Source organism: Macrotis lagotis, chromosome 2 (genome assembly GCF_037893015.1).
Source record: "Macrotis lagotis isolate mMagLag1 chromosome 2, bilby.v1.9.chrom.fasta, whole genome shotgun sequence".
NCBI lineage: Eukaryota > Metazoa > Chordata > Mammalia > Peramelemorphia > Peramelidae > Macrotis > Macrotis lagotis.
Window position 1 is genome coordinate 318,717,548 of NC_133659.1, and position 15,384 is coordinate 318,732,931.

At 37.0% G+C, this 15,384-nt stretch overlaps 1 protein-coding gene across 3 annotated transcripts in view; it reads left to right on the top strand.

Annotated features, from left to right (window-relative positions):
• NR1H4 (nuclear receptor subfamily 1 group H member 4) overlaps positions 1-15,384 on the top strand; it is an 86,113-nt gene that overhangs the window by 51,876 nt on the left and 18,853 nt on the right. For all 3 annotated transcript variants that reach the window (XM_074226669.1, XM_074226667.1, XM_074226668.1), the window contains 3 exons: positions 11,428-11,561; positions 14,420-14,518; positions 15,159-15,258. In XM_074226669.1, coding sequence (XP_074082770.1) covers positions 11,428-11,561; positions 14,420-14,518; positions 15,159-15,258 — 333 coding nt within the window. The remainder of the gene's footprint in view (positions 1-11,427; positions 11,562-14,419; positions 14,519-15,158; positions 15,259-15,384) is intronic.

The window sequence follows — 15,384 nt, forward strand, 5'->3', positions numbered from 1 at the left end:
AGGCTGTGATTTTCCCAGGTCACATAACTAGTAATTGTCAGAGGTAGGATCCAAACCCAGATTTTCTTGATTCTGTAGCTAGTAATTTTTCTACTGAGCCACCTCTGCTAATCCATCCATTCCTTCACCAACTATCCCTTAGCCACTAAGTTAAGCCTCTAAAGTTAAGAGAGCACAGTGGTAGAGAGATGGGGATGAGATGAAGACACTCCTATCATGACAGCCTGGCATCTCAAGTTAGTCTTAGAAAGCCAGTTAGAGAGGTTACGTGACCTTTCCCAGGATCACACAACCAGTATGCATCAGAGGCTGGTCTTGAATTCAGGTCTTCCTGCCACCAGCACCAGCCCTGGAAAGAATTCCTAAAATGCGAGAATCCTATGAATCCAAATTCTACCTTTGCCACTTAATGGATATGTGACCTTCAGCAATTTATTTAATCACTCCATGCTTTGATTTCCTTTTTATAGAATGAACTGGTTGGACTTGACAGCCTCTAACATCCTTTCCAACTCTAATTCTATGCTCTGTGATCGGCATTAATAAAGCTGTAGATTTTAATAAACTGAAGTGATAAAAGATTGCTGGCTTATTGCTTAATTAATATAAAAATAATCTCCTGGAGAAATGTTTGGTTGATTTCTTTAATAACTAATTCACTCTATATATTGGGTAGGTAACATTTTTTTTCTCCATGTTGTCTCCCCTATTAGAATGTCCAGTCCTGAAGGATCTTTTGCTTTTCTTTTGATCCCTAGTCCTTAGTCTAGGGATGATAATATGCTTGTTGATTGACCGATAATCATAACAACTAACACGTAATCACATTTATATTGTATTGTAACATCAGCTAGTTTGTCTATAGTTTGCAGAAAGTAAGTCATTTGCCCAGGTCCCACAATGAGTAAATGTCACAGGTAGACTCAGTCTTATTAACTTGCAAGTCCAACTTTCTTTCTATTTTACCTCAGTTCCCTCAGACCATATACAGTGAATTGTCTGGAGTTTTAAACTAATTCCTTTTAAGGGGAACCCTACCTGCTGAAGTATAACATTGCACCAATTGGCAGAGGTTCACACAGGAAATTAATCCACACTGAGTTTTTAATATAATTTTGTCCATCAATCTGATAGAGATGCTGTATTAACTGTTGGCTTTGTGGGGGTGTGATAATATTCATCCCTATTTGGAATACATACTCATCTATAATTAATTTTTCAGTCTGTAAATTTTAGAAAGCATCCAGATTCAGCGATAGGTTGTATTCCTGCTGAAAATGTAAATAGACAAACAAATGTCATCTGAATGATGATAACTGTCACTGGGAATAATAGGCTCAGGAAGGTGACCCTCAGCTTCCTGCATGGATACAATAGTGGAAAGCCACAGTGACATCTCTGCAAGGAAACAACTGAGTCCTGGGGAAAAAAAAAAAGGTCAATGTAAATGATCCCAACTTTAGCCCCATGAAACTTTTAAAGCTGACTATCATTTTCTCATCTTGGCTTCTGGGAAACAAAAGATCCACCAGAGGTGCTGATATTCGAATCTGGTCTTGTAATGGAAACAGAGGCTACATGGCTAGGGATCTCAGGTGACTCATCTTTAAAACATGAGTGGGTTTGGAACAAAGATACTGGGTATCCCACCAAATATGCTTCACGATGCAAAGAAGGAATGACCCTTGTTATTTGGTGATTCAGAATTCCCATAATGGGCAAAGAAAATCTTCTAAACAAGAAATTCTTCAGGCATCCATTTACTCTAGAGCTTGGATTCTTTAAGTGAGTGTAATAGGCAATTTTACCATAAAGTAAAAACGGAGAGGACAGTTCTATAAAATTTTTGTGGGTTAGGCTATATTTAATATAATAAGCCTATGACGTACTTAAATGCTTAAAGCCCTAGGAAGGAATATTAAACCTTTGCTTTAGGGCTATTTTCACTTTTAATTAATTCTGTCTGATGATTAAAAAAATACTTTCATTCATCTATTTATTTATTTGGTAGCTACATGGGAAAACAGATAGAAAACTGGATCTGTAAACAGGAAAAGTACATCCTCAGACAATGATTAGCTGTGTGGCTCTGGGCAAGTCACACTTTCTATCTCAGTTTCCATCATAAAATGGGGATAATTATAATAATAGTAATAATAACAATAATAATATTCCCTGAGACTGTCATGAAGACCGAATGAGATATTTTCAAACCTTTAAGCTTTATAAAAGGCTAACTATTACTATTAATACCATTTTGTCATCTTTTTTTATGATTACATCATCTGTTTATTTTAAAAATATGAAGATAAATGAAAATTTCCTTTCCTCCTTCTCGGAGTAGTGGTGAAGTGGCCTCAGAGTCGGGAAGACCTGGGGGACCAAGCCTCAGAAGGGAGTAAAGAAACAAACATTGTTGAAGTGTTTATTTTGTAGAAGACACTGTCTCCAGAGCTTTACACATATTATCTTGTTTGATCCTTCCAATAACCCTGAAAACTAGGCGCTATCATTGTCTCCTTTTAAGTTAAGGAATTTGAGATGTATGAGATGAAGTGACTTGCCCAAAGTCACACAACTAGTAAGATATTTGATATCAGATTTGAACTTAGGACTCTCCAATTCCAGACATAAGCTGGTTTCTTCTACTATGTTCTGGCCAGGAGCTGAATCTGTCAGTGTTCCCCAAACAGCTCTCTAGGAGACAAATCACTGAAAGAGGGAGGGGGGAGAGAGAGGTGGGGAGGGGGGAGAGACAGAAAGAGAGACAAAGAGAGAGAAGGGGAGAGAGAGAGAGAGAGAGAGAGAGAGACAGAGACAGAGAGACAGAGAGAGAGACAGAGAGAGAGAGACAGAGAGAGAGACAGAAAGAGAGACAGAGACAGAGAGAGAGAATGAGAATGGTGGGGGAGAGAGACAGAAAGACAGAAATAGAGAGACAATCAGACACAAAGCCAGAGACCCAGAGACAGAGACAAAAACAGAGAGACAGAGAAGTTGATATAAATTCATTCAATTATTTTATTCATCTCTAATGAATAAGAATCTTGGGCAATTTGAATAAGTTACAGACAAATCATGGTCTGTGTCAGTGGATAGAATTTCCACACGGAGAGTTCCATCTTTGATACAATCACAGGTTCTCAACATTGATTAATGCTTAATATGAATTAGAGCAGACTAGACTAAGTAGGGAAAGAAAATAATGAAAATGATCCGTCTGAACTATATGTATTTTTTGCTGTCAAAAATGGTGTACTTGTAATTAATTTTACAAATTGCTTTTTAACCAATAATCCCCAGAAGCGCTTGAGCATAAATCACTGGTCTTACATCTCTCCTTTTCTTTATGCTTAAGTGCCTAAATCTTTAAAGTTTTTTTTTGCCTGTTATGTTTTTGATATTTGGGCTAATAATGGCTCCTAATGCTTTTTTTTATTTTTAGAGATTTCTATTCTCCTCTTGCCTGCTCTTCATGGGAAGTCTGGCCACATATTATTCAGTAATGTATTTTTTATTATAATGGGTAAAGGTAGAGAACCAGTGCATGATATTGCTGAATTCAACCATTCCTGATGAGTTATGAATCCGGTAACCTGAATCTAGAAACATCTAGAAATTGTTGGGAATAAGCTAGCATGCTATCCATAGAATCAGATTCACTTCTAAACAAATGGATTGACTCAGGGTGGATTTTGTTAAGCAACTGGACACAAGAGAGCCTAACCTGGAGTCTGTGACCTTGTTTTTAAGAAAATTTTAGCAACTATGTTTCTGAGTAATCATTTGTCTTTGTAATCCCATGTATTTTATTTTGTACATTTAATAACGTAATTCTGAAGTGTTCATAGGCTTCACCATATTACAAAAGGGAACGAGGACATATAAAAGATGAAAATTTTCTGAGATGGGGGCAGCTAGGTGGCGCAGTGGATAGAGCACCGGCCCTGGAGTCAGGAGTACCTGAGAGCAAATCTGGCCTCAGACACTTAATAAAAATTACCTAGATGTGTGACCTTGGGCAAGTCACTTAATCCCATTGCCTTGCAAAAACTTTAAAAAAAATTCCTGAGATAGGGGAATAAAAAATGTCCAAATATATACTTTCTTAAGATAATAGCAAGGCAGCAGGACCTAAATGATATATGCTTTTCATATCTAAGCAACATACAGTTGAAAGAACACAGAACCATAGAATCTGAGTTCAAATCTAATGAAATCGGTATAACCACGGGCAGGTCTCTTAATTCTCTGCCTCAGTTTCCTCTTCTGAAAAACAGGATTAACAGCAACAACCTTCCAGGGTTGCTGTATCACATAAGATTGTGTGTTTATATTCATGCTCAAACATATGTTATTTTGCAAACCCTATAAAGCCATAAAAATGCTAGCTATTATTATTATCATTATGGAAAATTAAGTTTTATTTAGATTTATGTGTTTGAAATTTTGGTTTTCTTCCTCCCGTCCATGTCCTTCACCATATTAGAAACTTGCAAACATCTCCAGCTGGAACAGATCTTAGATAAGACTGAGTTCCACACTCATTTTACAGATGAGGAAATTGAGATACAGGGTAGTGAAATGATTTGCCTGAAGTACTGTAACTACTAAGTAGCAGAGTCAAAACTTGAACTCCAGTCCTTGGACGCCAAATCTATACTCTATCTAGTCACCTTGTGATTTCCCTCTTGTCCAAAAGGGTCTTTTACTTCACAAAGAGAGGTATGCCTAGAATGGGGTCAACAAATCTTTGCCCCTGGGAGGCAAATTTTGTTGTTGTTCAGTTGTTTTCAGACATGTATGACACAACCCCAGTCAGACTTTTCTTGGTAAAGATACTAAAATGGTTTGTCATTGCCTTCTCCAGCCCATTTTAGCTATGAGAAACTAATCAAAGAGGGTGAAGGGACTTGCCCAGGGTCTCATGGTCAGAAAGTCTGAAGCTGCATTTGAACTAAGTATCTGACTCTAGACCAGGTGCTCTTCCACTGTCCAGTACTGGACCTGAAGTTAGGAAAACTTGGGTTCAAATCCTGAATTTAGCAAATATTAACTGTGTGCCACTGGTAAGTTGTCTAATGTCTCTCATTCTCATTTCCCCTATGTATGTGTGAGGCTAATGATAGCAAATACTTCACAGGATTATTGTAAGGATAAATATGTGTAAGTAGACACACGTATGTGTATATAAGACCTCGATGTTTATATATATATATATATATATATATATATGCACATATAATATTTGTATGCAGATAACATGTGTGCGAATTTGAAAATCTTAAAATGCTTAAAAATTCCAGTTGTCTTTCATTCAGATCATAGCATTTTTAAGACTTAAAGACAAACCTTAGAAATCATTTAAGGGTACATGGATGGATTTCAGGGGGTCTATGAACCTGAGTGAGGAAAAATATCTTTGTTTTCACTTTTAACTAAAATTTTCCATTTCCTTCATTTATGAACTTAAAAGCAAAATTAACATAAGAAGGGGTCCATAGGTTTCGCCAGACTACTCCAGAACTCAATGATACAAAAATGTTAACTACCTATGATATAGTCCATTTTCCTCACTCTACAGATGAGGAAATTGAGGTCTAGCAGTTGTATCTTTTTTAAAAAAAATATTTTATTTGTATATTTTTCCAACTACAGGCATGGATAGTTTTCAGCAATCTTTTTTTGATTAGGTTTTGAGTTTCACATTTTTCTCCCCTCTCTTCCTTCCCTCCCTCCACCCTAGAAGAAAGCAATTTAATATAGGTTATACATATATAACTATTAAACAGATATCCATATCAATCATGTTGTAAAAGAAGAATCAAATCGAAAAGGGAAAAACCATTAGAGGGAAAAAAAAACTTAACACATAAGACAACTTTTAAAAATTGAAGTAAGCTTTGGTCTGCATTTAAACTCCATAGTTCCTTCTCTGGATGTGGATGATATTTTCCATTACAAGTCTTTTAAGATTGACTTTAATTATTGTACTGCTGAAATAAGCAAGTGCACCATATTGATCATCACAGTGTTGCTATTAATGTGTACCGTTGCTCTCTTGGTTCTGTTCACATTACTCAGCATCAGTTCATGCAAGTCTTTCTAGGCTTTTCTGAAGTCCCATCCCTTTTGAGTTCTTACAGAACAATAGTGTTCCATCACACTCAAATATACCACAGTTTGTTCAACCATTCCCCCAATTGATGAGCATTCCCCTCAATTTCCAATTCTTTGCCACTACAAAAACAGTTGTTTTAAATATTTTTATCATTTCTTGTGATCTCTTTGGGATACAGAACCAGTAGTGGTATTGATGGATCAAAGGGTATGTTTTATTGCCTTTGGATGTAATTCCCAATTGTCCTCCAGAAAGGTTGAATCAATTCACAACTCTATCAACAATGCATCAGTGTTCCAGTTTTCCGCATCCTCTCGAACAATGATTTTTTTTCTATTTTAGTCATATTGGCCAATCTGAGAGGTGTGAGGTGGTACCTCAGAGCTGTTTTAAAATGCATTTCTCTGATCAATAATGATTTAGAATATTTTTTATATGACTGTAATTTCTTCATTTGAAAATTGCCTTTTCATATTCTTTGACCATTTATCAATTGGGGAAGGTATTTCTTTTGTCACATTACACAAATATGAATACATATTTTTATTACTATACACAGTTAAGTGGGAAGAATGTTGGATTTGAGACCAGACAACTTGGGTTTGAATCATAGCTTTGCACACACATTTAACCTGAGACCTTGGACAAGTCATTTAAATTTCTGGACCTCAGTTTACTCATCTATAAAATGGAAGGAAGGGCTGGACTAGAAGATCTCTTAGGGCTCTCTCACAAAAACTGTCCAATGTGGCTAAAGAGAGCACAGCTTTATATCGCCACCAGCAAGAAAATATGATTTCTAGTGATTAGATGCTGAAAATCTATATTAACATCCCATCCCTATATCTACACAATCTAAAACTTTATTTCTATAGTCTTAGAGCCAGAAGAAGCCTGGTAATCTACTCCATTTTCTAGATGAAGAAAGTGAGGTGAGAGAGAGTAATTGATTTTCTTAAGGTCATACAGGTTAGTAAATAGCAGAGTAGAGACAATTGAGAAATCGGTCGGCTTGGCATTCAATCTCGATTTCACGTGAGGGAAATGAATAAATTCAAAAGGTGATTTGGTGAGCTAAATTGATACTTCAATGCATCTCTAACAGCATGGAACTGGATTATTAAGGATTATCAGTCATTTTGAGTTTTGTTTTGGGTCTGCTTCTTGTGCAGATGGTAAATCAACCCTCTCTGGTTTATTTTCTAGTATTCAAGAATCAGAATTCCTTCTTCAAAGACATTTACAATGTCTGGCTCTTTTACAATGTTAGGGATGTTCATAACTTTCCTTCTCCATACTGACCTCAATAGTTTAGCATATGTGTCGCAAATCATTTAGAATGCAGAAAATAACTTTCTTATAATGGAGGGAGAATTTGAAATATAACCTAGAAGCAACTAAAGTAATTATTGATGCGGCATCCATCCATCCATCCATCCATCAATCATCAATGAAGTTCTGCTATGTAACCAGACACTGTAACCTCTGGGGATACAAAAAGAAGCAAAAGACAATTCTACCCTCAAGGAGCTTACAATCTAAATAGAGACAATCAACAAACACACAGGTACAAAACAATGTACAGGATAAATAGGAATTAATTAAAAGAGGGCAGGTGCTGAAATTTGGAGGGATTAGGAAAGGCTTTTGGGAGAAGGTGGAATATTAGTTTGGATTTAAAGGGAACTAGAGAGATCAGGAGTTAGAGTGGAAGGAGAGAGCATTCCAGTAGTGGGGGGAGAGAGAGAGAGAGAGAGAGAGAGAGAGAGAGAGAGAGAGACAGAGAGAGAGAGAGAGAGAGAGAGAGAGACAGTGAGACAGAGACAGAGACACAGAGGGACAGACAGAGAGAGAGATAGAAAGACAGAGAGGCAGAGACACAGAGAGACAGACAGAGACAGAGAGACAGACAGAGACAGAGAGACAGAGACACAGAGAGAGACAGACAGAGACAGAGAGATAGAAAGACAGAGAGAGAAAGACAGAGAGAGAGAGAGAATCCAACTTGTGCTTTAGGAAAATCACTTTAGTGACTAAATGGAGGACTGATTGGAGTAGGGAAGAGACTTGAGGCAGGCAGACTCCCCCCCACCACCTCCCTTAAGTATTCTATTGCAATCAATAATCCAGCTATCAGATGATCACTAAATTTAACTGAATAATTACAATAATACTCTGAAAGAATTTAGAGATTATTTGACATTTCCTTGGGAAAGTAAACCATGATGCTGGTACAAATAACTTCACAGGATCAGAATTTTATAGCTAGAAGAGACCTCTGAGGCCATCAAATTCAACTTCATTATTTTATAGATTAAAGGAACTGAGGCACAGAGAGGTCAAAGGTCACACTGTTATTCCATGCCTTTGGCAGGATTTGAACTGAGGTCTTCCTGATTCCCAGTCCAACTCTTTATTTCTTATGCCACAAATTTCATTCATTTCCATATTGCACATGTGCCAAATGACTTGTGATCTCCCTGATGTGCATATGCCTGCCAGTTATGGGATTTACAACCATTCAGGTCTCCCCATAATATGAAATTCTTATGCATGACTTCCCCTAAGGTCTACCCAAAGTGTTGAGGACCTACCTTGAGTTCTTTTAATGATAACAGTGGAGAACATGGGCTGGCTGTTGATTGTCTTTCCCTCTTGCCACATAACTAGTCCATCTAATTGGATTATATGTTTCTTTATCTCATATGTAGATAATCATAACACTTTATAACATAAAGTTATATAACATTTAAATATCATGAAGTTTACAAAGTACTTTGCAGATATCACCCCATCTGAGCCTTAAAACAACACTGAGAGAGGGAATACTGCAACTATGTCGAGTCCCATTGAGCAAATGGAGAAATTAAGGTACTAGTCTATACTTGAAGCACATTTCCACTCCAAGTCCACTAGCAAATTAGCAATACTTAAGAGGCAATATGTAAAAGAAACTGTGATTTAGAGGACCTGAGTCCAGATCCTGGCCCTGCCCCTTACTACATGTGTAAACTTGATCAAGTTATTTACAAATTCTTGGGCCTCACTTTCCTTACCTGTAACTTGAAGGACAGACTCAATGAATTCTAACATTTTTTCCAGCTCTTAATTTGTAATGATCTACCTTTAGCATAATTATTCTTTCTTCTTGAATCTAGCCATCTGTTTCCTAAGTAACATGCTGTATTGTCTTTCGGTGTTATTGTTCAGTTATTTCAGTTGTATCTTATTCTTCATGAGTCGATTTGGCATTTTCTTGGCAAAGATACCAGAATGGTCAACCATTTTCTTCTTCAGTTCATTTCACAGATAGGGAAAGTGCAATGGAGAAGAGACTTGAGGCAGGCAGATCCTGCTCCCCCTTAAGTAGTCTATTGCCATCAATAATCCAAATATGAGATAATCACTAAATTTAACCGAGAAATTACAATAATACCCTGAAAGACTTTAATGTTTATATGACATTTCCCTCAGAGAAGTAAGCTTGCCCGGGGTCATACAACTAGTAAGGATCAGAGGCTGGATTTGAACTCAAGTCTTCCTGATTCAAGGTCCGATACTCTGTCCACTGCACCACCAAACTTTCTGCTGCTCTCTATACCAATATTCAGATTAGGCATATAAGGGATTCAAGAACTTTTCTTTTGCCTTTTTCCATTATCCCCTCAATAACTAGTGTGTGTATGTGGGAAATCTTGAAATTTCAATAAATGTCAAAAAAGCATTGCAAACCTCATAGTAAAGAGATAAAACTGATAGTTATACCTACAGTCTTTGTATGGCATAAAAGTTGCAGATATCCATTTGTAGTTTTTAAGTCCAGGTTCCCAAGAGCTTGCTTTCCTAGGTTTTTGGTTACAGAGAAACTTTGGTTCTTTCTATCTGAGCCCCAGGGTCATCCTGGGTACTAAGCTCTTTGTCACCCTCCCGTGACTTGGAGGCTTTCCTAGAATTTGTCCATGGAATTTCCCTGAAGTAGACTTCCTTTTATTTTGGCACTCAGCCTGGGACAAAGGGCCAAGAGAGGTTCCTTCCCCCCTCCCCAATCCATACTCAATTCTTCCTGATGATTTTTGAAATCCATTTCTCTAAAAGCCTCCAGTTCTTTCCCAATTTCACTTTCTTCTTCCCTCACCAGATTATAATCAGGTCAATTCATCATTTAGAATTTGGAGATCAAAGAATGTAGTTTCACATCAACCAGATTCTGTTGGTCTCTTCAGGGGAGGGAAGGAAAAAAAATTACTTTGTTAAAAAATAATATACAGCCAGTCAATATATTCATTGACCACTAATTAGTGACCACCACTCTGGGTGGGTATATGATGAAAGATAAGAACATGGACCCTGCCCACAAGGAACTTATATTCTGAGAGCAGCAAATATAAAACTTAATTACATTTTGATGATTTGAATAGGCATTTAAGGTTACTATTCTTATTTCAAATATGATTTGGGGAGATTTTCCCCCCTAGAAAACACCATCATAGTGAAAATAAATGTGTGCAAAAGATCCTTTCTTATGACAGAGATGTGAACAGAGGTATTTTGGTATGGGCTACTTAAGTGGTCATAAGGGGCCACTAGAGTATGGGTCCTCAGACATTTACTATGTGACCTTGGGCAAGTCACTGAACCCTATGCTTTTTTGATCTTTCTAGATCCCTCCAGCTATTGATACTCTCTTCCTCTTTAAACTAGTTTGTATGCACTTTTAAAAAATACATACTTTGTGATGATTAACTGTAGTTTAGTTCACTGCTGAGTTTTTCATCCTTTTCTGTGTCAAGGACCCCCTTGGCAGTGTCTGGTGAAGACTCAGAATTGCAAAGAAAATATATTGAAGTCCTCTTGTCGAAATATTATTTAAAAAGAAATTCATAGACTCCAGTTTAAGAACCCTTGGGATTCTAGTGGGAAAAAGTGAGGATCTTTATTTCTGAGGCTTATTAGCTGAGCAATTCTGTGCAGTTCTTTCCTTTGATATACAATTTCCTGATTTGTTAACTTTTATCATCAACTATATGTATGTTGTTTTTTGGTTTTTGGTTTTTGGTCTTTGCCTAGGCCAGAGGCTTATTCATAGTAGGAGCATAGTAATTGTTGAATTGAACTGATTTCAGTGGTATTTAACTTTTGAAGCAGCTCATTGTCTTTCATTCATTCATATTTCGATCTCCATGCCAAATGGTTGAAACAATTGGGATAAATCCTAATGGTGGATTAAGATCATGACTCTGCCCAACAGACTAATAAAATGTGACTAATAAAATCATTAAGTGTATGTATTTTAAAAAATATTTCAGGCTTGCTAACTGAAATCCAATGTAAATCTAAACGACTGAGAAAAAATGTGAAGCCACCTTCTGATCCATCAGTCAATGAAGACAGTGAAGGACCTGACATGAGACAAGTGACATCTACAACCAAGTCATATAGGGTAATCACATTTAGTCATGATTTTGGCAGATGCTCCTTCTAGTGATTGTTCCTTTGCTTCATTCCAACTCAGTCCCACTGAATGCGAGAGTCCTTTCTTGTAGGGGTTAGATGAAAATGCTGTCTGATTTGCACTGTAGCCATTCATCACACTCCTGTTATATGTAGAATATGATTAATGACTATAATTTGAATTTAAAACCAGTAAGTTGGTTGGACATGACACTAAAAATTACCAAACTGCTCAAATTCCCTTATCTTAGGATTCTTGGAAAGGAGATGAAAATCAGCAGAGATGTGGGGAGGATAGAGGTAATATGTAAGTGGACATAGGGGACAATTAAGTGGCACAGTGGGGAGAGTGCCCGATCTGGAGTCAGGTAGATTCATTTTCCTGAGTTCAAAACTGGCCTCAGACGCCTACTAGTTGTGTGACCCTGGGCAAATTACTTATTTGGAGAAGGAAAATGACAAAATACTCCAGTGTCTTTGCCAAGAAAATCCCAAATGGGGTCATGGAGGGTCAGATGCAACTAAAATGACTGAACAACAACATAAGTGAAGACAAAGGTCACAATAACTTCTTTGGAAAAATAGTATCTTCACGGTTAACAAAACATTCTCTGCTGATACCACATTAGTTACTCAAGCCAGGGGTCAGCAGGCTATAGTCCAAGGGCCAAATTTGGCCCTCTATCTATTTTTGTATAACCCATAAGCTAAGAATGGCAATGGAAATTTACTTTAAAATGTAAAACCATTCTGGAGGCCTAGAACAGTCAGGTCATTTGTCAAAAGTCAGAAGAGGTAGTAAGACGTCGCATTTGAACCCAGGATATCTGACCCAAGATGGGCTGCACTCTCCTCTCCACCAAACTGCCTTTCTGAATCATCAGGTAGAATCTAGGCAAACCTGTATTGTTGATCTAATTGGTTTATCAACTGTAACAACTTTTTTTTGTAATTCATTGAAAAAATAAGGTTGGATGACAATTCTCATCATTTCTGATACTGACCACAGCTCTCCTATGGCACAAAATGTCACACACCAAATGCAATTTCATCCAAGAAACATCACTACAAAGTATTAGTGAAAGGGTGTTAAAAATGAAAGTCTTTGGCCTTGAGTTTACATTCTTCCAAGGGATGCGTTCTGTGTCAAGAGAAGAAAGGTCAGTGCTGGGAATACAATATTAAAAATAAAATGATTCCTGCCCTCAAGGAGCCTTCATTCTCCCTAAAGACACAAGATTTACACAGATAATATAAATGAATATAAATGAACCAATCATCAGGCATTTATTAAGTAATTTCTGTGTGTGTGTGTGTGTGTGTGTGTGTGGACAAAGACAAATAAGAGACAGTCCCTGTCGTTAAGAAGCTTATATTGGGGGGGGGGGGTGGCCAGGTGGCACAGTGGATAGAGCACCAGCCCTGGAGTCAGGAGCACCTGAGTTCAAATCCTGACTCAGACACTTAATAATTACCTAACTGTGTGGCCTTGGGCAAGCCACTTAACCCCACCATTGCCTTGCAAAAAAAACTAAAAAAAAGAAGGTTATATTTGATTATAAAGTAAACACAAGCAACTGGGTTAATAATATAGCTTCTTACTTTTTTAAAGATTTTAATTTTGACATAAAAATTAATAAAATTTTGACATTATAAATCATTACTTTCCCAAAGTGCTTAGTAATACTTTTTTATTTTCTTATTTTCACCAACCTGTCAATAATGATGGAACTTCTGGAAAAGAAGTTCCTTCTACCAATTCAGATTAGAGTAGCCAAGCACTTGACAATTAATCAACCATAACAATATTACTGTTAGTGTTTACAATGTTATCCTGGTTCTGCTCACTTTACTTAGCATCAGTTCACATAAGGCTGCCCAGGCTTATTGGAACACATCCCATCAATATTTCTTTTGCCACTTCTTTGTGTGTGTGTGTGTGTGTGTGTGTGTGTGTGTGTGTGTGTGTGTGTGTGTTTTAGGTTTTTGCAAGGCAAATGGGGTTAAGTGGCTTGCCTAAGGCCACACAGCTAGGTAATTTTTAAGTGTCTGAGACCGGATTTGAACTCAGGTGCTCCTGACTCCAGGGCCGGTGCTTTATCCACTATGCCACCTAGCTGCCCCTTGCCACAACTTCTTTAGCCATTCCCAACTGATGACCTTTCTATCCCCAGTTTTGAATTCTTTGCTGCTACAAAAAGAATGACTAAAAATGTTTTTCTTTATATGGATCCTTTTCATTTTTCTTTGATCTCTGTGGAATACAAACCTAGTAGATGTATTACTGAGACAATTGAGAAGACAATTTTGTTTCCCTTTGGGGATGTCTAAACTATTTTCCAGACTAGTTAAACAAGTTCTTAACTCAACCAACAGTATATTAGTGTCCCTGCTTTTCCATATCCCCCCAACATGTCTTTTATTTCACTTTAGTCAGTCCGATAGATATAAGGTGGTTTCTCAGAGTTGTTTTAATTTGGATATCTCTAATCAATAATTATTTGGAACATTTTTTCATATAACTGTTGATACTTTTGATTTCTCCTTCTGACTCATATAATTTATTCTTATGACACCCCTCAACTTACCCATGTACTAAAAATAGAACCTTCATTTTATAGATGGGAAAGTAAGTCATTCCGGAGTTCTATAAAATGTTCAAATGATTACAATAAATATCCATTAATACATTATATCAGAACTCACATCCCCTGATTCTTTGCCCTCTTTTAAAAAAAATACTCTCCCATTAATACTTGGAGAATGCAGAAAGATAGCCTTCTCTTGTAACCTGACACTAACAAATATGAAAACTGAACCTTGTGTTTTTTTTTCTTGCCAGTATAGGAGAAAATAGAACTTTCTTCAGATCAACAGAACCTTCTACATTATATTATGGATGCCTACAGTAAGCAGAGGATGCCTCAAGAAATAACTAATAAAATTGTGAGTAAAATATCTGAAAATTCGTCTAGCAACCTTCTTCAGAAGAATTTGACTGGGGCAGCTAGGTGGCATAGTGGATAAAAGTGGATAAAGCACTGGCCCTGGAGTCAGGAGTACCTGGGTTCAAATCGGGTCTCAGACACTTAATAATTACCTAGCTGTGTGGCCACACACAAGCCACTTAACCCCATTTGCCTTGCAAAAAAACCTAAAAAAAAGAATTTGACTTATCAGTTCAAATCAACATTAGATAGTAAAAGTCTCATTAGGAATATTTGACAATGGAAAAACAAGAAATCATGCATTCTTGCCAATATTATCACCAGAGTTTAAGATCAGGATGGGGCGGGGGGGGGCGGCTAGGTGTGGCAGTGGATAGAGGGCTGGCCCTGGAGTCAGGAGTCCCTGAGTTCAAGAGTGGGCAAGCCACTTAACCCCATTTGCCTTGCAAAAAAAAAAAAAACACCTTAAAAAAAAGATTAGGACATGTGAAACAGATGGCATTTTTAAACTATTCAGTTTAATCTCATATCCATGAGTTTTTTAAAAAATTTTATTTTATTTTTCTCCTGTGATTTTACATCATCCCAACTGTTTATTTTGAGTTTTGTAATTTGTTCCCCTTATTCTTAATATTTAGTTAAAAGAGGAATTCAGTGCGGAAGAGAATTTTCTCATCTTAACTGAAATGGCTACTAGTCATGTGCAGGTCCTTGTGGAATTCACAAAAAAATTACCAGGTAAGTCACAAATTGGTTGGTTTCTTCAAATGCTTCTAAGTACATACATTGAAGAAATGAGGATATTTTGTTTGTAGAGGTCAGGGTATTCAGCAGTATAAACATCTCGTTTTTAAGGTAAACATT